This window comes from Muntiacus reevesi, chromosome 2, assembly GCF_963930625.1.
Source record: "Muntiacus reevesi chromosome 2, mMunRee1.1, whole genome shotgun sequence".
NCBI classification, from domain to species: domain Eukaryota; kingdom Metazoa; phylum Chordata; class Mammalia; order Artiodactyla; family Cervidae; genus Muntiacus; species Muntiacus reevesi.
The window spans coordinates 12,984,501-13,008,603 of record NC_089250.1 but is presented as its reverse complement, the minus strand read 5'-3'; the positions used below and the strand labels follow the sequence as shown (position 1 = coordinate 13,008,603).

Here is a 24,103-nt window from a genome sequence, read left to right as displayed (position 1 = left end):
ATTAAAACTATTAAGCAGCCTCGGTTCAAGAGGAAGGGGACATATGTATACCTTTGGCTGATTTATGTTGATGTTTGGCAGAAACCAACACAATATTGTAAAGCAATTATCCTTTAATTTAAAATAAATAAATTTTTTTAAAAAGAAGCCTCCTGCTCGGCATAAACTCTATAAACTGCAACAAAAAAATGAATTACTTACAGGAAAAGGAAAGCATCCAATTTTCAGCACTTCTGCTAAGAGAGGTCTGATTAATGAAAGAATTTCCTGGATTGTAAGAAATCTGATAATACTCACGGCCTTGGTGACAAAGTGTTAGCAGAAGGAAAACTCTAGTTGCCAGCAGTAAAGTAGTCACTGAAAAATAGTTTCGCAAATTGTGTGCATTTGGGGAACAGGATTAAACTTGCAACAGAGAACATCTATTGTGTCCTCTAGCCAAAAGGAAATTTAGACTTATTAATGGTAATGATACTGTTTTCATGAAAGCAACACAGAACGATTCTGGGTCACTTGACCAAATACAGTATCAGGTGTTACCTGGGGCAATGATTGAGCATGACTGGATGTGTGTACGCCAAGCTGCTCAGTCGTGTCCGACGCCTTGTGACCCTTTGGACTGTAGTCCACCAGGCTCCTCTGTCCTTGGGATTCTCTGAGCAAGAGTACTAGAGTGGACTGCCATTTCCTCCTGCAAGGGATCTTCCTGACCCAGGGATTGAACCCACGGCTCTTATGTCTTCTGCAATGGCAGATGGGTTTTTTACCACTAGCGCCACTTGGGAAGCCGGCTGGATGTGTGGAGGGGCCCAATTCATTACCTGTCCCTGGTGAGTGCTCTGAACCAGGGCAGCAGTGCCCTGAGAGCAGGACCAGCTCCAAACTTCTCCAGTATAGCAGCCCCACCAACCAGACCAAATGATACTGCTGGCAGGACAGCCACTCGGCCCTGCGCCCCTAAAAGAGCCACAGGACAGATGGAGAAAAGGACAGACCCATCTCCCCAGCGTCAGCGAGAGGAGAGCCTAAAGAGACATGGAGAAACGTGAGGCGGGGAAGACTGTGTAACCCCTAACCGCCACTGTTACCCTCAAATCTTTACATACAAGGGCCTTTCCTCTTAATACTTTACCAATACTTTAAGTTACCTTTTTAAATGAGATGCTCCTTTAATAGAATTTTGAGCTTTATAAATATAACCACACATTTAATGCTCTGCATGTCTCTTCTGACAATCCTGTCTAAGCAGTCCCACCCCTCAGATGCTCCCTTGCTTACACCACTGTGTTCTGTTTATGTCCTTCATAGAAATGACTAAACGCACGGATGTCACAAGTTAGCCCAGCTTTCCTAGGCCTACTCAAAATAAATTGACTCAGTAAATGACAAGGCTGGGGCAACAGGTAACACGGCGACTGTGCTGCCACCTGGCCAGCCCATAGCGCCTCTGGTCCCCAGGGACACTGGCCGTCCCTTCTGGCACCAAGTCTGGGGGGCCTCAGCAGCAACCATACTGACCTGACCAGTAAGACGTCAGGCGCTGCTCCCAGGCCAGCTAAACCCACCTGCTCTCTCGGCATCAAGGCAAAGCTTGGCCGTTAGGCCAGACTCAGTTATTCATTGATTTACTTGAATGCATTGCTTCTTCCCCTTCACACCACCCCTACAATCTACGGATGCTGAGACTGTAACTTCAGGATCAGTATCTTAGTTTCCTCTTCAATACAGACTAAGGGGAACTCTGGGTCCTCATTCCTGGGATACCTGTTAAAGGAATCTGAGGTGCCTGGAGAGTGACCTTGAACTTTAACACAATCAGGAGGTGGCACTGGATCCCCACAGACCCTTCACACCACACTCAGCAGGAGTGTTCAATCAAGGGAGACAAGGGCCTTCTGTCTGGCTTCCAGGAACAATAACAGAGAAGAGAGGAAACAGTCTAACCTCAAAGCACTTTCCTGGATCATGGGTCAGAGGCATCATTTCTTTATGTAAGATTTAGAAACTAAATATTGTCCTAGAGATCTTCCAACAAGAGGGTATAATTTGAACCCTGTAAAGTGTTTTCTTTTTCCTATGGTTTCAAAAGACTCTACTCTCTGCCTGTTCTTCAGAAATAAACAACTCTTCCTCCTAGACTATTCAACCCCCCACTTTGAGTCCTAGTCTACTCATTAATTCTACTTCAAAAGAGCATCATTACAGCCCCAGGTGAATACAAACTACATAAAGGCATGTTTATATGAAGCTACCGTCTCTTTTCCATCATTACTGCCAAGGAATAAGCCATGATCCCTATGCTACAACAATAAAAGATTACTTTTAATTTCATATAATTTTCAAGTGTCATAAAGTGTTATCCTTCTTTTAATTTCTTTCAGCTGAGCCATAAAAAACACACAGTGGGATGGACTGGCCCATGGCCATAGCTTGTTGACCACCGATTCAGATTTAAAAAAAACAAAAAACAGAAAGACCCCTCCTTACTGATTATGTTGTATTTTATATAAAATCCTATTGCTCATGGCAAAGGGGCTTGTATAACTCAACGAAGCTATGAGTCATGACATGTAGGGCCACCCAAAACAGGTCACAGTGGAGAGTTCTGACAAAACGTGGTCCAGTGGAGGAGGGAATGGCAAACGGCTCCAGTATTCTTGCCTCGAGGATCCCCGTGGACAGAAAAAAATGGTAAAAAAAATATGACACCAGAAGATGAACCCACCCCCCCCAGGTGGGAAGGTGTTCAATATGCTATGGGGAAGAGTGGAGAGCGATTACTAATAGCTCCAGAAAGAATGAAGAGGCTGGGCCAAAGCAGAAGCGATGCCCAGGTGTGGACATGCCTGGTGGTGAAAGTAAAGTCCGATGCTGTAAAGAGCAATATTGCATAGGAACCTGGAAGTTAGGCCCATGAATCAAGGTAAGCTGGATATGGTCAAGCAAGAGATGGCAAGAGTGAGCATCGATACCTTAGGAATCTGTGAACTAAAATGGACTGGAATGGGCAAATTTAAATCAGATGACCATTATATCTACTACTGTGGGCAAGAATCCCTTAAAAGAAATGGAGTAGCCCCCAAAGTCAATCAGAGAGTCCGAAATACAGTATCTGGGTACAATTTCAAAAGTGACAGAATGATCTTGATTTGTTTCCAGGGCAAACCATTCAACACAGTAATCCAAGTCTGTGCCCCAACCTCTGATGCTGAAGAATCTCAAGTAGACCAGTTCTCTGAAGACCTACAAGATCTTCTAGAACTAACACCAAAAAAAAGATGTCCTTTTCATCATAGGGGACTGGAATGCAAAAGTAGGAAGTTAAGAGATAACTGGAATAACAGGCAAGTCTGGCATTGGAGTACAAAATGAAGAAGAGAGAAGGCTAACAATTTTGCCAAGAGGACACCCTGGTCATAGCAAACAACTTCCAACAACACAAGAGACGACTTTACACATGGACATCATCGGATGGTCAATACTGAAAGCAGACTGATCATTTTGCATCAGTATTCAGTTCAGTTCAGTCACTCAGTTGTGTCCGACTCTTTGCAACCCCATGGACTGCAGCGCACCAGGCTTCCCTGTCCCATCACCAACTCCTGGATTATTTTGCATCTTTGCAGCCAAAGATGGGGAAGCTCTATACAGTTAGCAAAAATAAGACCTGAGGCTGACTGTGGCTCAGATCATGAGCTCCTTATTGCAAAATACAGGCTTAAATTGAAGAATGCAGGGAAAACCACTAGGCCATTCAGGTATGACGTAAATCAAATCCCTTAAGATTATATAGTGGAGGTGACAGATAGATTCAAGAGATAAGATCTGGTAGAGAGTGCCTGAAGAACTATGGATGGAGGTTTGTAACACTGTACAGGAGCTAGTGATCAATACCTTCCCAAATAAAAAGAAATGCAAGAAGGCAAAGTGATTGTCTGAGGAAGCTTCACAAATAGCTGAGGAAAGAAGAGAAGTGAAGAGCAAGGGAGAAAGGGAAAGAGCTAACCAACTGGATATATAGTTCCAGAGAATAGCAAGGAGAGATAAGAGGCCTTCAATGAACAATGCAAAGAAATAGAGGAAAACAATAAGGTGGGAAAGACTAGAGAGCTCTTCAAGAAGCAGAAGAGATTAAGAAGAGGTGGCAAGGATACACAGAAGAACTATACAAAAAATATATTTTAATGACCAAGATAACTATGATTGTGTGGTCACTCACCTAGAGCCGGACATCCTGGAGTGTGAAATCAAGCGGGCCTTAGGAAGCCTTACAACAAACAAAGTTAATGGAGGTGACAGAATTCCAGATGAGCTATTTCAATCCTAAAAGCTGAAGTTTTTAAGGTGTTGCCCTCAATATGTGAGCAAATTTGGAAAACTCATCAGTGCTCACAAGCCTGGAAAAGGTCAGTTTTCATTCCAATCCCAAAGATGGGCAATGTCAAGGAACATACAAACTACCATACGACTGCACTCATTTCACATGCTAATTTCACATTTCACAACGTAATGCTCAAAATCCTTCAAGTTATGCTTCAGCTGTATGTGAACTGAGACCTTCTAGATGTACAAGCTGGGTTTAGAAAAGGCAAAAGAAGCAAGCGAAGCAACTGACAAAGAATTAATCTCAAAAATATATAAGCAGCTCATGCAGCTCAGTACCAGAAAAATAAACGACCCAATCAAAAAAATGGGCCAAAGAACTAAACAGACATTTCTCCAAAGAAGACATACAGATGGTTATCAAACATATGAAAAGCTGCTCAACATCACTCATTGTCAGAGAAATGTAAATCAAAACCATAATGAGGTACCATCTCACACTGGTCAGAATGGCCGCTATCAAAAAGTCTACAAACAATAAATGCTGGAGAGGATGTGGAGAAAAGAGAAACCCCTTACCCTGTTGGTGGGAATGCAAACTAGTACAGCCACTATGGAGAACAGTGTGGAGATTCCTTAAAAAACTGGAACTAGAACTGCCGTACGACCCAGCAATCCCACTGCTGGGCATACACACAAAGGAAACCAGAACTGAAAGAAACACATCTTCCCCAATGTTCATCGCAGCACTATTTACAATAGTTAGGACACGGAAGCAACCTAGATGTCCATCGGCAGACAAATGGATAATGAATTATCCAGGAATAGCTGTATAATTACTGGAATTAATGTTCTAGTAATAGCTGAAATATTACTCAGCTATTAAAAAGAATGCATTTGAATCAGTTCTAATGAGGTGGATGAAACTGGAGCCTATTATACAAAGTGAAGTAAGTCAGAAAGAAAAACACCAATGCAGTTATATTTACACATATATATGGAATTTAGAAAGATGGTAATGATGACCCTATATGCCAGACAGCAAAAGAGACACAGAAATAAAGAACAGATTTTTGGACTCTGTGGGAGAAGGCGAGGGTGGGATGATTTGAGAGAATAGCATTGAAACATGTATATTACCATATGTGAGAGATCACCAGTCCAGGTTGGATGCATGAGACAAGTGCTCGGGGCTGGTGCACTGGGATGACCCACAGGGGTGGGATGGGGAGGGAGGTGGGAGGCGGGTTCAGGATGGGGGACATATGTACACCCATGGCTGATTCATGTCAATGTATGGCAAAAGCCACTAAAATATTGTAAAGTAATTAGCCTCCAATTAAATTAATTTTTAAAAAAGATAAAAATTCACCAAAAAAATTTTTTTATTAGAGTATAGTTGATTTACAATGTTGTGTTATCAATATCAATTTATATTTCTAATACTGGTGAATGGAAACACTGAGAAATCTTGTTCACATAAATATGCAAACAGAAATGAAAAATGATTTGTTATAGTAGGGACACTCAATTCTTTGAATTTCTTCTGAATTAAATGGCAAAAATGAAAAAAAAAAAAAAAAAAAAAAAAACCACAAAAAAGAAAAGGCAGAGGAACCAGAGATCAAATTTTCAACATTCTTTGGATCATGGAGAAAGCAAGGGGATTCCAGGAAAACATCTACTTTAGCTTAACTGACTATACTTCACTGACTCCACTAAAGCCTTTGACTGTGTGGATCACAAAAAACTGCAGAAATTCTTAAAGAAAAGAAAATACCAGGAAACTTTACCAGTCTCATGAAAAACTTGTATGTGGGTCAGGAAACAATAGTTAAAACCTTACATGGAACAATGAACTGGTTCAAAATTGGGAAAGGAGTACATCAAGGCTGTATACTATCACCCTGCTTATTTAACTTATATGCAGAATATATCATACGAAATGCCGGGCTGGATGAACCACAAGCTGGAATTAAGACTGCTGGCAGAAATATCAACAACATAAGATATGCAGATAATACCACTTTAATGGCAGAAAGCGAAGAGGAACCAAAGAGCCTCTTGATGAGGGTGAAAGAGGACAGTGAAAAAGATGGCTTGATACTCAACATTTAAAATACTAAGATCACGGCATCCAATCCCATCACTTCAGGGCAAAGAGAAGGGGAAAAAATAGAAGCAGTGACAGATTTTCTTTTCTTGGGCTCCAAAATCACTGCAGACAGTCAATGCAGCCACAAAATTAAAAGACACTTGCTCCCTGAAAGGAAAGCTGTGACAAACCTAGACAGCATGTTTAAAAGCAGAAACATCACTTTGCTGACAAAGGTTCATAGAGTCAAAAGTATGGTTTTTCATGGAGTCATGTATGGATGTGAGAGCTGGACCATAAAGAAGGCTGAGTGCTGAAGAATCGATGCTTTTGAATTGCAGCGTTGGAGAAGACTCCTAAGAGTCCTTTGGATTGCAAGCAGATCAACCCTGAATATTCACTGGAAGGACTGATGCTAAAGCTGAAGCTCTAATACTTTGGCCACCTGATGCAGAGAATCGACTCTCTGGAAGACCCTGATGCTGGGAAGGATTGAAGGCAAAAGGAGGAGTAAGCAAAGGATGAGGTGGTTGGATTGTATCACTGACTCAATGGACAAGAATCTGAGCAAACTCCAGGAGACGGCGGAGGACAGAGGAGCCTGGCGTGCTGCAGTCCATGGGGTCGCAAAGAGTCAGATAGGACTTAGCAACTAAACAACAACAACGTGTGACTTGAACCTCTTTTTCTTTCAAGTTTAAAATGTAATATATTTCACTTAGTTTACTCCTTTGTTCATTATAAGTATATATTCCCTTGTTTCTGACTTTGGTCAAATGATTGATTACTCATATGATATGGGAGTTATTTCCCTAAATATCAGAAAGTTTACATTACATAATGTTATACTTTCAAGGACAATTTGTCTAGACTGTCTGGGTACTATAATTTCCCTAATATTGGACATTCTGTTCCAGAGTCATAGAATCTATTTCTCACAACTTCCAATATCTTAGGTATATGAGTGATCTATTGAGAGGAAAAGGAATTAGTCAACCAAATAACTGAAAGATGCTTAAAGGCAGATGTGATGAATACTACTATCAATGCCTTTCTAAAAATCTTATTCCTCTAAAGGAATAAGCAAGCCGAACTTATATGTGTAAGGAAAGGTGAAGTAATGGTGAGTTAGGACAAAACTGGAATAAAATATGAAAGGGTAGGAGAAAAGTATTTGTCCAGAGATAGGTAAGAGTATCTTTCCTTCAGAGAAATGAACCCAAGGACAGGAATTCTAAGGAGATGGCAGGTACAGGTGCTTCGGTTGGGTCCCTGTGCTAACTAGCTCTCTGCTCTCTAATGGCTGAGGGATAAGGACATGATTAAAATTTTTGTAGGGAAGGTAGAAGGGCATCAGTACAGTATTTGGTTTAAGAAGAGCTCAATCTATGGTACTTTTGTTCCATTTTCTTTGCTTGTCAGTAATACCACAGCCTACTGTCTGGGTCTCTTTTGGCGCAACCAGAACAAGCAATGTGGAAATTACATAGATAATTTAGGCAAGAAAAGCACTCACCAGATTTTCTTCTTTCAATCGTCAGAATACACACTCTCCTAGAAGGCCATGTTTGCCCTACACCATCATTCATCGGAATGATGCTGGACTTTTTCTCAGTATTACGTTTGGAACCAACAGAAGCAGTGGCTGCATAAAATACACACTACAAACTCTAAGATGGAACGAACGATGAGAATGCAAAGCAAACTTCCTGTTGTCTACTCTACCTACTAAAGAAACAAGTTCATGGCTCCTACTTTGATCTTTATGGTTAAAAACGGGATGAAAGTTAAATGCCTTATAAACCTATTTTCTATATAACATTTGATTGCTTGTGATGTAAACTAATCCATCTTTAGGCTTTACTGGTAAAAATACAGTTGTAAATTTGTACTCTGAGCTTACAAAATTCACTGAAATGATGCATAGTATGATTTTTAGATGAATGATTTTCAACATGATTTGCAAAAAAAAAGATCAGTGTTCATCACCTTATTAGGATCACATAAGAGCATTGTAAGCCTTAATTCATATCACAAAAATGAATAAAAGAAGCACAGCCAACAAATTTACTTTGAAGAAGGATAGGTAGATGTGATGATTCCAAGAAATTAAGAAAATAAACAGTAAACGCCATGTCTACATTTCCAGTTCTCTCTTAAAAAAAAAAGGATGGATAATTCAGACTTCAGTTGTCACTGATACAGTGCTTGACCAAGCTTTAGGCATTATCCTTGTTCTATATGCACAGAATAAAACCATGTGCCATCTGACCAAGAAGAGAATCTTCATTCTTTGTCCTGCTGACAGAGAACACACGTTTGAGGAGGTTTAATACTACGTCCACCTGGGTGTAATGTGGGCAGTCAGTCCATTCAATACAGTTTCTTATTTTTCAGATAACTGGGGCCTCACAAACCAAGCAGAAACAATGTCCTGTATTAGTCTTTAAAAGAGAAGAACTGGGGCGAGAGGGCTGGAGTTGCGCAGAAAGGCTCCTATGTGCTGAATAAAGCAGTAAGCATTTACTCTGAGAAAGAAACCAATACACGTTTGAGAATGAAGCCTTCTCGGAATAGAGCCTGGCTGCACACGTCAACACTGGAGAGATCCGCGAGTTCTAACCCGCCAGGGAAGAGGAGGAAAAGGTACGTTCAATCTCTGGCCCTCTGTACCGAACGTCAATACTTACATCTTGTCTTGGCCGGCTCCAACTCTGAGAGTCAGTCTGGGGATAACGGGGCTTGGCGCTGGGACCACGGCCTCCACTCTGATCTGGGGAAGACAGTACGTCAGAGTCAACTACGCTTTTCTCGACAGAAGTGCTACCTCCCTTTTCTCCTACACCTGCACCCCCACAGACTCGACAGGCTTCTGAGTTTCAAACGTGGCTGAGGTGCTGGAGGTAAAGCTACCTGGGGCTCTTTTGTTTTCATTTCTCAAGGACTCAGGCATCATGAGAAATTCCCCAAATTTTAAACACTTTGAATATGGGAGCTATTTCTGTATTTGCTTAGTTTTGATTAATTTCTCAGAATTTTTAAACAAGAATTGTTGCTTCGGTCATTCAGTGGAACAATTACGTGACTGTCAGATTTAATAAATAACAGGAAAAAACTGCAGCAGGAGCTCCATTATAAGATAAAATTTATGGGTCTTGAAAAATGTTAAACTCACCTTACGTTTATCATGCCATATAGGAAAACCGACACACCCAGTGTAATTACAGCACTGAACTGCTTCATTTTTTGGCTAATAGAAAAGTGATCTAAAATAGTGTAAGCGACAAAACATATTTACTTAGAAAGGATTCACAGTGAAGGCAGTGACTGCTGAGTAAGTTGAAGATACCAGCTCGACTAGCTGAGCTAATAATCAAAAGGGAACATACAAATGAACTATGGTGTTGAAAGGACTTTGTCACGATTTCTGACTTGAAGATCTCCTGTGGTAAAATCAGTATTTTAACTGGACAAAACGAGAATCATCGGCACCACAGTTTTTCAGCAGGTTTTACGGGCATTCTCGGTGGGGTGGTTTGCTGCTGAGTGGGTGACCCACTCAGCTACATGCCAACATCCCTGGCTCGGCAGGAGGACGCTGCTAGTCACTGCGACAGCTGGTGCCCGCCTCTGGTTTATGTATTTCAACCTCAAGAGAAGTTAAGAAAAGAAGTAGTGCAGTGGTTCTCAAGGGAAGGAGTTTATAACACACTGCTCAATATATTGCCATTGGCCAAAAAGTTCATCATGGTTTTTTCCTATGATGTTGAGGAAAAACCCAAAGGAACTTCTGGGTCAATCCAACTTCTGGGTCCTATCTCACAGAAACAATACTTTGCACATTGATCAAACTGACCTTTTTTTATATATGTTTTAATCTGACCCCGTCTTGAGTTTTTTTTTTTTTTTTTTAATCCACGGTCACTTCAAGATCTATGACTTCATTCATTCTCTTGAGCAGTGCATGACACACAGGTGGTACTCAACCAACATCTGTTGAATGAATCACTCATCCTCCAAGCACCCTCAACTCCCTGCCTCTCGGTCATTTCACCATTTATCCTGGACCAATCTGAAATCATTCCCCAGAGCACTAATTCCAAAGAAGAAATTTAAAACTGCTCCAGCTTCTGCCATCAAAACTCCAATTTCATCTGTGCTTTTAAGACTGTCTGCCTATTTGGATTCTCTGCTAAACTAGATAAGAGTGGAGACCATGCCTGCTCTGTGCATTGCTATTTCCCAGTGCCTGTTGTAAGGTAAGACACATAAGTGTTTAAGGTATATTTTAAGAATTAATCAGAAGCAATGATTTCAAACATTTACAGCTTTTAAGACCCATCCCATGATTTCCTTCCCCTTCTACTCACAAACCCCACAGGAAAAAATGCTGAAACCACTGGGCACACAACTCCTCCAATTCCCTACAAATGTCTGCACCCACGATTACACTACAGTCCATCACCTCCAGCCTTTGAAAGAAACTTCCTCCTTATTTGTGGCATCTTCACCTTCTCAGTTCATTATTTTCCTCCAGTGTTCTAACGCGCTCACTCTCATTTAAAAAACTTACCTCCCCTTTACCCTCTCACTGATGACACATTCCAGTCTTTACTTCATCTCCATTTCTCATTCACTCCTCACCCAACTTCACTCTACTTTCTGGCCCCAATAAAGTCACTCTTTCTAGACACTCACTCTTCCCTAATGTTCCTGTCTATTTCTCCACTGAGCTCTTCACCATGCTCCTTCCCTGACCCTAACAAAGTCCTCTTCTTTGGCCTGGCCTCGCTGGGTCCTCTCCTCTCGTCACCCGACACCGACTTCATTCACATTCACGGAATCAATTGTAAAAATTTTCAATATGTCATGTCTTCAAAATCATCCTCTCTACACCAGCACTGACTGGAAGTAACACCAGAATATAATGCTGTCTACTGGACACTTTCAATTAAATACTCTAGAAAGATTTTACCACATCTAAATCTTATCAGTTCCCCCACAAAAACCGGCTCCTCTAAATGGTCTCACTTTTGCCCGATTCTTAATCCAGTGGTTTCCACGAAGCTTCAGGGACCAAGGGTCACTGGGGTGGAGGCAGAGAGAGACCCATGGAAAAACCTCTGTATTCACTTTCTCTGATTCTTTGAACACCGAGGTCTATATCTAACACAAACCAGAGGACCAATGGTCTAGCTTATTTTGTAAACAACTAAGGTTTCTGTATTTTTCTCACCATTCTGGGTTACCTGTGGGAAAATAAATATGTCCCAAGCAAACAAACATTTATAAAACACTTAATTCTTGCCAGGCATTGCATTTGGTTATTTTTCAGATGTTCTCATTCAGGTTCTTTAACAAACAGGTGGGGTAAGTATTATGGTTTCCATTTTACAGAGAGAATGATCATACACGAAGCAACCATTTTTCCTTTCTTTCTGTTTCCTTTTCCTTTTCTGTTTTAAGGTCACAAAAGTAGCAAAACTAGGATTGAATATAGTTTTTTAATTCAGAGAATGAAAAATTATATAAAGTTCCTAAATTTCTTCAATTCTAAAATATTTTAGGGTCTCACACATACACTCATAAGTGATCCGAGTATTAGAAGTAATATTCTATATTCCTTCAACCCACAATACTATTATTGAAACCCCTTAAGCTTTATTAAAAAATTAAAGCTGCTTGCCCTATCTTTAAAAAAATCTTCTTTAGTATCATTATGCTTCTCACTTTACTCTGGTCCATTCCTATGACCACACTGCACAATAATTACAACTTACTCGCATTGCACTTCACAAAGTCTGTCCCATACACACAATCCCGTGTGATCTCCATAACTCTCTAAGCTAAGTGTGGAAGGAATCATTACTCACATGTAACTGAGGGCTCAGAAAGACTGAGTGGTTTGGCCAGAGTTACAGAGCTAGTAAATGACTGAAATTCAGTTCTCCGCCCCCAAATTCATCCTCTGTTTCACCACATTATTTGTGACTCTTTGCCACATATTTTGGGTCTTTTTTTATGGTAATGCTGATGTCCTGCAGGGAACTATTCAGTTTCTTTGTCAATGTCTTTTATGATGAGTGACACATACTTGTGAGATGGCTAGGGTAGAGTATAAAATACAGTTTTTCCTCCTATGGGAAACTAACTAGCTCATATGGAAATTGAGATCAATGTCGGACTCACCTCCATTCAACTAAACTTGCTGGCTTTTTGAGACTGACTGCAATGACTTGGCAGGACAAAAAGAATCAAGGCATCGTCTATTTACAACCTACTATTTAAAAAAAATTAAATGATACAATATGTAAAAGCAAAAGAAAACAAAAATGCAGAGCTATTTTAAGAGTCAGATTAAAAATGGTATATATGTGCCCTGAGGACAACAGATATTAAGTAGAATTGCTGAATTAATGAACGACTCGGAACCTGTTACCTCAGCTCAAAGTTTTCCCTGTAATTAGGGTGACTACCCCATCCAGAAAGAACTTTGACAGAGAAAGTAGGAGCTGTTATTTATACCATGTAACAGGTGTAAACTGGATTGTCCCAGGCAAGCCAGGACATATGGCAACCCTACTGAAAAATAGTTAAATACTTTCATTTCATTCTTAAAGAGGTCAAAGCAGAGTTAACTGAAAGATAAAACTCAAGCAAGCATAGGAAAAGACTAGTAAGGATGCTAACAATGTCGACAGAGAAAGCACAGTTTCTAAATAAAAATTTCTCTCCAGACCTTTGTTCACACTGACTTTATCTGAGCAGCCGCCCAGATGAAAACACAGGGACGTTTCCTACAATCATGCAATGACTTCTCATGTGCCCATCCCATGGCAGTCAACACACTGGATGACAATGGCTTCGATTTCTTGAACAGGAAGACTGACACCATCTTTTAATGGCATGAAGCCAAAATCCAGGGGAAAGAGGAGCTTGTAAGGGTTAAAATAAAAGAAGAGTACTTTAGAGTGATGCTGAGAATTGGGGCGCGTGGAAGAGCATTTACAGTGGATTACTAAGCTTCCCAATTCACTAAAGAAGCAAAGTCCAGTAATATAAGACTCCTTTGTAGCTAACTAAAAATACATTGTCAGTGGATTTGTCCAGTTTTATGTATAAGCAATACTTCTTTCACCTGAACTAATACTAGTAGTCATATAAGCCCCTTATTGCCATGTGCTGCATTTTTTTTGCTAATCTTCAAGGATTTAGCTTCTTTGCCACATACCTCAGGGCACCAACTGATAAAGCTCTAACTCTCCATTTTTCCAGGACACCAGCAGTGCGGCCTTGCAAAAAATGAAAATCGCTCAAGAGATTTAAAGGGGAAATTTATTTTTAAAATCCTGACTTGAAGCAAAGAGGTGGATTTTTTAAAAGCTTATCTATAAAGAATCAGTTTAAATTTAAATTCTATCTTGGAACTCTTTCATGCATTCCAGCTTTAAAGTTTATCTTCTGACAGGGACTTTCTGCAAAGGTAATGGGCAGCTTTGTCAATATAATCTGGCCAAGTTTTTACTTTCTATTTTTTTAATGTTAAACTTCTTTCATTAAACATACACACACACACACACACAAACCTAAATATGTGTGCCACTGGCAGCAAGTTCAGCCAGCACTGGTTCAGATATCTATCTATGCTAATATATCAGAAAAAAAAATACACCCCAAAATAGTATTGGTGGAAAGCTGAATTTAATAACCTAACATTTTAGATGCTCAACTATGTCAACTGGTAACTACTCTGCTGTCTTTCTTAACAATGAAGGTCTTTACATTATTTCCATTCAGAAATATAGTCTAACTAACACCGATAAACTGTTTCAAAATTAAACAGATGGACAGAAGACCTGCAGTTGTGGTCCAGTGGGGACCACAAGTGGGATCCAGTGGGGACAATGAAACAGCATTCGGGCTCTTGGTAAGAGTTCAGTTCGTGCCTCCATAGCCCTGGGTGTGGGCTTGAGGAAGTGTCTATAAAATCAAACAGACTCATTTACATGAAGTTACTAGTTTCCTTGTGGAACAGACAGTTATAAGAAACAGGAAGGGCCTATTCCCACCCCCACTTCTTCCTGAGGTTAGATTTTATTTACTGAAAGCCCCTCGTTTCACTAGTGTATCATGGAAGCTGATGAGAACACGATGGAAATGAGTCAACAGTATACTTCCAACAGAAAGGTAAGACGCCGGGGACCTTTTGTCAAGAGGTGCTAACCGAGGAGGCCACTCTTCAACCCCACTTAGTCTGACATACATGCAGAGAAGTCAGACTGGACTCAAGTGAGCGCAGCAGGCTGCCCCAGGGCACATGGTGAGGAGGGCTACAGTCACCCAAGTTGCCCAGGAGCCCAAGCTCACCGGCTGGAAAGGTCGGGGTGGGAACTCGGGCTTAACTCCAAAAACAGCAACGTTTATTAATTGTAAAGCCCTCCTGGCTGATTTTGGTAAGTTTTTATCTTTAAAAACTGCTCCATAACTATCAAAACTGATACAAGGACCTGATTACCTCTGTTAGGTGAAATCTGTGTGGCTTGTAACTGAGCCTCCAACGATGATGGTCTGAGGGACCGGTCCTTCCCAAAGGCAGGGGTCGTTTTACCAGCTAACCTGACGTGTTAGGTCCCCCACCATGGACTTTCCAGGCCTGAGATGGTGATGAAAGCAAGCATACTCTTGATTTGCTAAGGGCTCCTCTGCCAAGTTACTATGTACCTAATGGACAAGCGGCTAACTACCGTAAACATTTCAAAACGGGAAGTCAATTTTGTGTGTAAAGGACCTGGTTCTTGCTGGCTGTGACCTCAATCCTGGACAAGTCGTTCAGGCTGTTTCTCATCCATAAACATAAACATCCATAAACATGAGATATCTTTATGCCTCATCCATAAATTTTGATAACAATACCCATGTCACATGGGTGTCAAGGGAGAAACTAAGGCATGTGGAGGTGCTTTAAAATCTTCCAGGTACCATGGAAAAATAATGCAATAATAAAGCGATTTCAAAAATGGACAAAAAAAGAGTTGGATTTCTGTGTCTTGTTAACCTGCTGATGTTCAGTTATTAATTTCAGAATTTCCACTCTACTTCCTTCTGTTTTAGAATAATAGCCAAGGGGAACAGAGAAAGAATAAAGTTAGGCAGGAAAATGTGAGATTATCTTGGTGAGCTCATCAGCTAAACTAATTTTCCCAGTTAAGTCTGAAATGAAAATCAGTGCAGAAGGATGGATTATGGAGCTGCTGTAGGTCAAATACAGCACACTTTACCATATGGGAAAAATTACTGGGTATGATTTTGTAGCCAGCCTCAAAGAGGGATGCTCCCAGAGGGCAGGGAGAGGCTCTTTGAGGGTCTGTGTGTATGGCAGCAGGAATACTTGGACACTTTTTAAGAAAGTTTAAAAGAAATTGTCTGATCAACCAGTCAACCACTGTAATCCAAAGAATGGCGGGGAGAGAGCAAAGCTCCCAAGGCAGAGGTCACACCCTGTGCCCCAGGGCTCAAGGTCCTTCCCGCAGGATGTGTCGATGGATTCATCGGTTTCTTAGACTGTGTTCCATGGAAGCCTGAGCTACTTACATGGAAAATACTCAGCATTAGTTTCTCCCCACTAACCCACTAACCAGGCTGTCAGATGAGCCAGATACTCAAAAGACGTGTCCTCATCTTATTAAAGCAGAAAACAAAAGGATAAGACGTGTTAACAGAAGGTAGAAGACAGGTATGACTTTAAATACTTGCAAAACGGCTCACCAAGCAGAGAGCCGCGTCAGGGAGCGAAGACCCGTGGACCTTGCTGTCCTCTTAGGAGGGCAGGGCCATGGTTTCGCCTGCTCTGAGAAAATGAGGTGCTGCCTTTTCCAGGTATCTGCTATTTGGGTACAGATCGGTATGCAGCAGATTTGATAATTGTAAAAAAAAAAATACTATTTACAATTGAAGAGATTACGGATCTTTTTAAACTAGCCAGAGATTAGTGAGATATGATGGCCTGTGGATTGGATTCCTCTCAGGCTATGAATTTTGAATGTTTTCTGGTGTACGGGGGCAGGGCAGGGCAGGGGGAGGCGGAGGCTGATGACTGGTTCATGGGTTTGAGAATTAAAATAAAGTTTTGTAAACACATTACAGGCCAGCTTCCGGTGAAGCCGCGGGTGATCTACATCGGGACGGACAGACCGCTCACTGCTGGCTCTGCCTGCGTCTCCCACCGGGACAGGGTGCAAAGGGGCCCCGAAGGTAAGGCGCTTACTTTCTCATGCTTGTGTCTCTCCTTCTCCTTCTCCCGTTTCTCTCTCTCTCGCTTCTCCTTCTCCCTCTCCTTCTCCTTCTTCTCCTTCTCCTTTTCTTTCTCCTTCTTTTTCTTCTTCTCCTTTTTGTCCTTCTTCCTCTCCTTCTCCTTGGGCTTCTCCTTCTCCTCGAAGAGCTTCTCGGGGAGCACGGGCGTCAGGGAGGGCAGCACGGCCGTGATGCGCATGGCGGCGGCGGGGCTGAACAGGGGCAGCGCCACGTCCTTGGGGGGCAGGACCAGCGGGGCCGGGGTGGCCTTCAGCTTCTCCTCGCGGCCTTTCTCTTTCGCTTTCTCTTTGTCCCGCTTCTCTTTGTCCTTTTTGCCCTTTTCTCGGTCTTTTTTCTTGTCTTTGTGCTTCTCCTTTTCCTTCCTCACCATCCCATCTTTCAACCTGGCTTTTGGATCCACATCTTCAAACTCTTTTATCTTAAACTTGTAGGGATCGGCCTCTTCGTCTTTGAGAAAGTCCTTCCAGGGATATTTGGCTTCCTTGCTGGCCTCCCTGTCTTTCTCCTTCTCCTTCCCTTTCTCCTTGTCTTTGCTTTTCTCTTTGCTTTTGTCCCGGTCCCTCTCCTTATCTCGCTGCTTCTCTTTCTTCTTCATCTTCGTCTTCAGTTCCTTTTTCAACTTCTTTTTGACATCCAAGGAGGCGGGTGGTTTGGGTTTCTCCTCGTACACCTTGTGCGAGGGCTCGGGGGTGGGAGGAGAGACCGAAGGGGAGGAAATGTAAGGGAAGCTGGGGGGCATGCTAGGAGGGGTCCCCATCTTGGCTTTCCGAACCACCTCGTCGATGGACGCGTCCATTGTCCACGAATTGTCCGAACTTGAAGTTCCGCCTGAAAGAGGCAGAGGGGTGGACCCGGACTTGGGGAAATTATTGGAGGAGGTGGAGGCTTTGGGGGTAGCAGATTCTGAACCTGAAATTCTCTTAGGGCTGGTAAAAATGTCTCCTTCTGATTCAGACCCAGAAGAGAACTCAAAAGGATCGGGCTCGCGTTCCGCGCAAGCCCGTGCGATCACGGCATCGATGGAGTCGTCGATGGTCTTGTCGGTGATGACAGCCTTTCTGAGCTGACTCTCATTGTTCAGTCGCCCAGCATCAGGCAGTGCTTGTATCTGTTTCACCTGAATAGCCTCTTTGCTGACTTTCTCACTTATTGTGGCTGAAGGAGTCCTGTTGGGTGTGTCAGGTCTGACAGGTACTTGGGGAATGTGAGTCATGACCTTGGGGCTCTTGGGGCTCTTGGGGCTCTTGGAACGTCCAGGAGATTTCTTTTCTTTGGATATAGTTTTTGGAGACCGAATAGGACTTCCGACCATGGCTGGTGACGGAATCATTTTGGGTGATTTCGTCTTCTGTCCTGGAGAACTGGTTTTAGTCTTTGTTTTGGGTGTAAATGACTTTGCTTCCAACGGTTTTGCAGTTGGCATCTGTGATTTTGCCACTGGCGCTAACATTGGCGGCTCTGGTGATGGAGGAGCTGGGTCCGTGCTGTCCTGGGTGTGGACGGGGGACAGCATGGGAGGGATCTTCTGGGGGTTCAGCGAGCTGAGCGGCTCTCGAGCCTCCAGTACCACCACGTCCAGGGCGTCCCCCTTGGTGCTTAGCAGGCGTGGCCGCTTCATCGCGGGCATTTCTTCAGCTTCCGGACTGTCCAGAGGTCTCTTACCCAAGAAGTTCTCATCATTAATAATCTCCTCATCCTCCAGCTCGTCGTCTTCTTCCAAGGGAACCTGCATGGCTTCTGCTGACGTGCCTCCATCTGTGGGCACCTGCTCCTCTTCTTCTTCTGGGGAAGGAAGAAAAAAGAAGTGTTATTAAAATATATATATTAAAAAAATACCCTAAGGATAAAAAAAAACAACGCTTCAAGACATGATTTCTAGGAAAGAAAGGAAATTATTGACAGCTGTTAGAGAGTAGAGTGGTTAAGTTTTCTAGGACCTTCCAAATACATGTGCCGTCTTTGTTTGAAGAGTGGCGACCAGTGACAGGAGACACATGAACTGTTTTCCTTCTGAGCGACATGGCCCTAAATGCAGGATCTGAAGTCTGCTAAGGATTTCCTCTTTGCCCTCTGCTTCCTGAATTCTTTTCCTAACTTGACTAAATACTGCCTTTCTCTTCTTCTCCTCCTCTTGTGTACATGCGCGCACACACACCCCTCTCAAAACCAAGAGATGGGTTAGCATGTAAACTGCTAACCTCAGAAATGACAGAAAAGAATACTTTTTAATAGTTCATATGCTACTTCTCTCTCCCGTCTGCTGACTTGAGGACAGCCACTTTGAGAAGTGGCGTGGTGACATCGTGACACTCAGCTTGGCCTCAGAGACGCGGTGTCTCCACAGGCGTGCGGGCATCGCAGAGCAATGGGCCCGAGGCACTCTCTCACCCTCTCGGAGGCTGTCTTCTCACCTCTCAAAAGGGGCTAATGTTACTTGTCCTGCCAACCTGACCAAGTTGTTGTGGGGTCATATTCTTTCCTCCCGCACAATATTAACTACGCCGCATCTACCATGCACGATGATAAAGGCTGAAAGGGCTACTGGAGGAAGTCAGGAATAAACCACAACCTAAAAGACCTTACAGTTCAGCGGAAGAAACCGTGTAGGTGGGCGGCATGTGGAAAGTGATCAGGACCGTAAGACAGACCAAGTGTCAAAGCAGCTCAAAGGAGAAACAGATTACCTCTGTGTCAAGACCGGGAGAAGACGACAAATGAGGCAGTGTTTTGGATATTTGGAGACTGGGAATGAAGAAGTACAGGATGAAGGAACAGATGATGCAGAGATGGAGGGGGGCACAAGGAAACTGTATAAGAAACTCAGAAAGTATTAAAAAATTTATGATGGCTGCTTACATTTAAGTGAAAAAATTTTTTTAACATAATGCTTAATTCAAAGTGGGTCTCCACAAGCTAGGGAGGATTATTCCATTTCTGTTATTTTATTTTTAATGTTTAATTTTCATGTTTTTATTTCCAGTCCCTATTAACTTATATGCATCTAGAAGCTTTATGTCGTTTAGAAGAATATAAATGAAAAATAAAATACTTTAAAAATTAATTTAATTTACAAATATTTTACGCTTAAAGATTTTATAAGAAAGCTTCAATGGTGGCATCAAAATTAATCAAAATGGAAGAGGGAATTTTGCTGGAAGAGAAAGACTTAAGCTTTAATAAGAACAGGAAATGTGTGAAAATATTTATAACAGTTTTCTGAATTAGAAACAGATACATAACAGAGTGTAACTTGCATGCAAGGCATAAAGCATAACAATGAATGAGTACCTGTAAAACCACCACCCAACTTTAAGAAGACAACCCTAGCAGCACCATCGAGACGCCCCTTGGTCACTTTCTGATGGATGCTCTCCTCTCTCCACTCCACCCCATTCCAGGTAACTCCTCTTCTTTTTACTGTCCTTCCCTTGTTTCCTATACAGTTTTACCACATTTGTATGCAGTGACTTGTTTTTGAACTTTATGTAAGTGGTATCATACTATAATACCTTTCAGCTCTTTCTCCCCCCTAACAATATGTTTCTGGGCATCTCCTATGTCCATGCAGGTTCATTTTCACCGTTATAAAAATGTACCACACTTATATCCATTCTCCTGGTATTGAAAGTTTTCCACTTAAGCAAATATATTTTATTTTTAAAATATTACAAAATGCAAACAAATGAATACAACTGATCTAGCTTACGCTTGTTCAAACACAGACTTAATTGATGATTCTGCATAATTAGTGTCTGGTTTTCTATTACATGAGTTATTTTAATTCTGTGGTCTAAGAGTTTGGAATAAGATATATATGTAATAGCTACTGAATGGTTTATTCTCTACTGTCACCCAAACTCCCCCCTGCAGGTTAATTTCAGCTTGATTACAGGTGAATGGCAAGGAAGTGCTCATTGTGTGTATGTGTATAATGAGCACAATTCACAAAAAATCTGGAAAGTGCCCTAAAAGTGGTTTTTAGCATTTTCCTATACTTATCCATGAAAACAGCTTTATTATAAAATAGCATATAATTTGGTTAACAGAAGTTTAATATTACAAGATACCTGATCTTTTGACATGTTACTACACAAAAGTATAAAAAATAGTATAAAAAATTTGAGTCACAACTCTTTCTAATTTAACACAAATATAGATACAAGAACAGAAGCTGTGCTCCAAAGTCAAATAGGTGATGTTACTTGATATGAGAAGTATTTTAAAGAGTTTTTTATTTCCAGAGAACTAAGAACTCACTTTCTACTGTTTAAAAATGTTTAAACTAGAGGGAAAGACTCTTCTGCATCCATGTGACAAACAAATATTGGGGAAAAAAAAACTAGTTTAAGGAAAACTACTGTGACATTTAAAATAAGTTCTTTTTGACTTCTCACGTCCTTGATCCAGAAGATGGGGACACCCTAGTATTGCTTATCTTGTGAGGACAGTGAAAAGTAATTGCTAATTAGAGTTGGGTAAGTATTCAAACCACTAAATAATAACAATGAACAATAATAGAGATATACCTTTTAAAATTGACTTTACAATCCTTTTTGAGGAGATTAAAAAAAAAAAAAAAAAAAAAAAAAACAGCTCTCCTCACTATAATCTCTCTAAGACCATATAACAGAGAAAGTCCGGAGTTAGCATCTCCAGGTCAAGTGGACAATCACTGCGGTCATCTGCCCTAATAACTCCATCCAGCAGTGAGAGCGGTCTGGAGCTGTTGGGGAGACTCTGGAAGGATAACAGAAATTTTACTCAAGAAGGCTAGTTCTCTGGAAGTGTTACGGTTATGCTGCCAAAGGTACGGTAAGGAATTATTTACAAAACTGGTGTTTCCCTTCCTGCTCATGCTAAGATTTGGCTAAAGGTAACAGATGACTTTTGATCTGATTATTCTTTGTGAGAGGGTTTACTCAAAATGCTGATATGTGTTATAACTTACTAGCACTGTCATTCATCAAAGACTACCATAAATTATGATTAAGTCCTACACTTCTAAGAGAAAAAAAAGGCCATAAAAAAATGACATATGAAGAACAACATATAAACCAGGGTAGGAACCCCTATTATTTTTTTTTAATGTTAAATTACTGGGAGAGATTCATGTCCACTACCAAGAACCTTACTCTTCATATAAATTCACTAAAATGTGTGAACACTATAATCCAATCTAAGTAAAAACCTGACATATTAAGAAGTAACTTCTCATTCTGTCAAACGTTGTCCATATATAACAATACTTTTTCATTTGTCAAAAAGGGAACAATAGGCAATAATATGAATGATTCAGCACAAATTTATCGGCACAGTTAGAAATATCATTTAAAATATATTTAATTGGTAGCAGAATATTACAACATGCAGAAAAAGATGGAGTTAATCTCTCTTTAAACAATTAATGATCTCAAGTCAACATTTGATTGTGAAAATTTTTCAACTTGAAATAATTTCAAACTTACAGAAAAGTTCTAAGTGCTACAAATTACTCACAAATAGCTTTTACCCATATTTACCAAATCAATATTGTGCTAGTGCAGAACAATTGTCAGATTCTTTTAATGATATGTAAGAAAACAATGGATCTATATTGCTGTCCATTGTTTTAAAAATTCCACAGATATTAAGCGGAGTCGGGGAGATACTACAAACACCACTCCAACTTCCTTCCTTGATGACACAAATAAATAATCCACACGTCCTACATTTCCCAGGGAAGTAACAAGCAAAACATGTTTCTTCCCCAGACTTCTCTACGGCCACCTTTTTGGTCTAACGCATGCAAGTGTACCTGCTCCTCAGGTGGCTCAATGGTAAAGAACCCGCCTGCCAATGCAGGAGACCAGGGTTCAGTCACTGGGTTGGGAAGATGCCCTAGAGCAGGGAATGGCTACCCACTTCAGTATTCTTGCCTGGGACATTCCACGGACAGAGGAGCCTGGCAGACTACAGTCCACAGAATTACAAGAGTCAGACACGACTGAATGACTAACACACTTCTAAGTTATTAAAAATACAGGTTCAGAACATCTTTTTTAAGAAAAATCTTTTAAACCAGAATAATAAATGCCTTTAAAGAAATACTATAATCTTAAAAGCTGATGGATGTTAGGAAATTGTTTGCATGGGCATGAAAGGTTTTTATCTCATTAACTATACAGATGCATGATCTCAAGCAGAAAATATACTTGTGCTTCTGAACTTTATAAGGACAATAAAATGCTACCTGCACATCTCACCAAAAACTAAATGTACTTAAAACTAGATTTCTTGTAATTTTTTAGAAATGTACATGCAGAAATTAATTTCTAGCAACAATGACGCAAACTTTCCCACTGTCTAATTAAATTATGCATACTAATGTTTTCATAATAGATATGAAAAGATTCATTTAAAATGGATGCTTTTCAGAAAACATCTTTCTATATATTAGGTATGTTTATTACAACCAGCTGGAGTGACTCAATACTACTTACATTCATTCATTTACTCCTTACTCATCACTCATTTATTGGTTCACCTTTCAAGAGCCTTGCAAACACCAGCAGAGCAAGCACCTCGTTAAGTCCTAGGAACATACAAATAAGACACGACTTCCTATCCTGAAGAAGCCACCACACTGTGTGGCCACTGATTCAAGTGCTGTGGCAGTCACTGGCATACGGTACCCAAGCTGTCACATCCAGGGACATGGGAACAGAAACCCCAAGGTCGATCATAGAGGAAGCTTGATGGAAATGAACTCTGGGGCCTGTTTCCAGAGCCACAACTCGACCCAGGACAGCCCACTTACTTTCTCAAACCTGAGTCTCCCCATCTGCAAAATGTAAGATTGACATCTGACTCCTGCTTCAAAGAACTGAAGATTTCTAATATTAGGGCCATCTCCACATGCAGAGGGTGCTCTACAGGGCAGGACAGAGCCCTTTTGCCCCTAAATATCTCTCTGATCACACGCCTCAGAGCTTGGCATTCTGACCACTTGATTCATGTCTTGGATAAGGGCTGTATTTTTAAAAATACTGCTGCCAGAATATTTTTAAGACTGTAAACCTGACAAATGATTGAGTCTACCCTACTTTTTGAGGTAAGGAGACTCTGAATAAGTGAAACTTCAGTGAAGCAATTTGATGGAATGCTGAGGATGGAGAGGGTATGGTACCCAGGGTGCTCTAAGGAGGGCCAGGCTCTAGCGGGATGCTATGGGGCGAGGACAAAGACCTTGGGCAGCTGGAGAATGTCAGGCAGACACGGGACACCTTGGAAAGAGCAGGACACCTTGCAGGAAGAGCAGCAGCATTAAAACCACCCAGTCCAGCCAACCTTTTCTCTCTTAGTTCCAAAGGAGGACAAAACAATTTTTTGCAGCCC

General features: G+C 41.3%; 1 protein-coding gene across 1 annotated transcript in view; it reads right to left on the bottom strand.

The window, feature by feature from the left end:
- Window positions 1–24,103, bottom strand: part of TAF3 (TATA-box binding protein associated factor 3) — a 118,077-nt gene that overhangs the window by 15,755 nt on the left and 78,219 nt on the right. The window contains exons 3-4 of the mRNA XM_065920965.1: window positions 16,683–18,511; window positions 9,109–9,191 (exon numbers count right to left, since the gene is read on the bottom strand). Of these exons, the coding sequence (XP_065777037.1) occupies window positions 9,109–9,191; window positions 16,683–18,511 (1,912 nt within the window). The remainder of the gene's footprint in view (window positions 1–9,108; window positions 9,192–16,682; window positions 18,512–24,103) is intronic.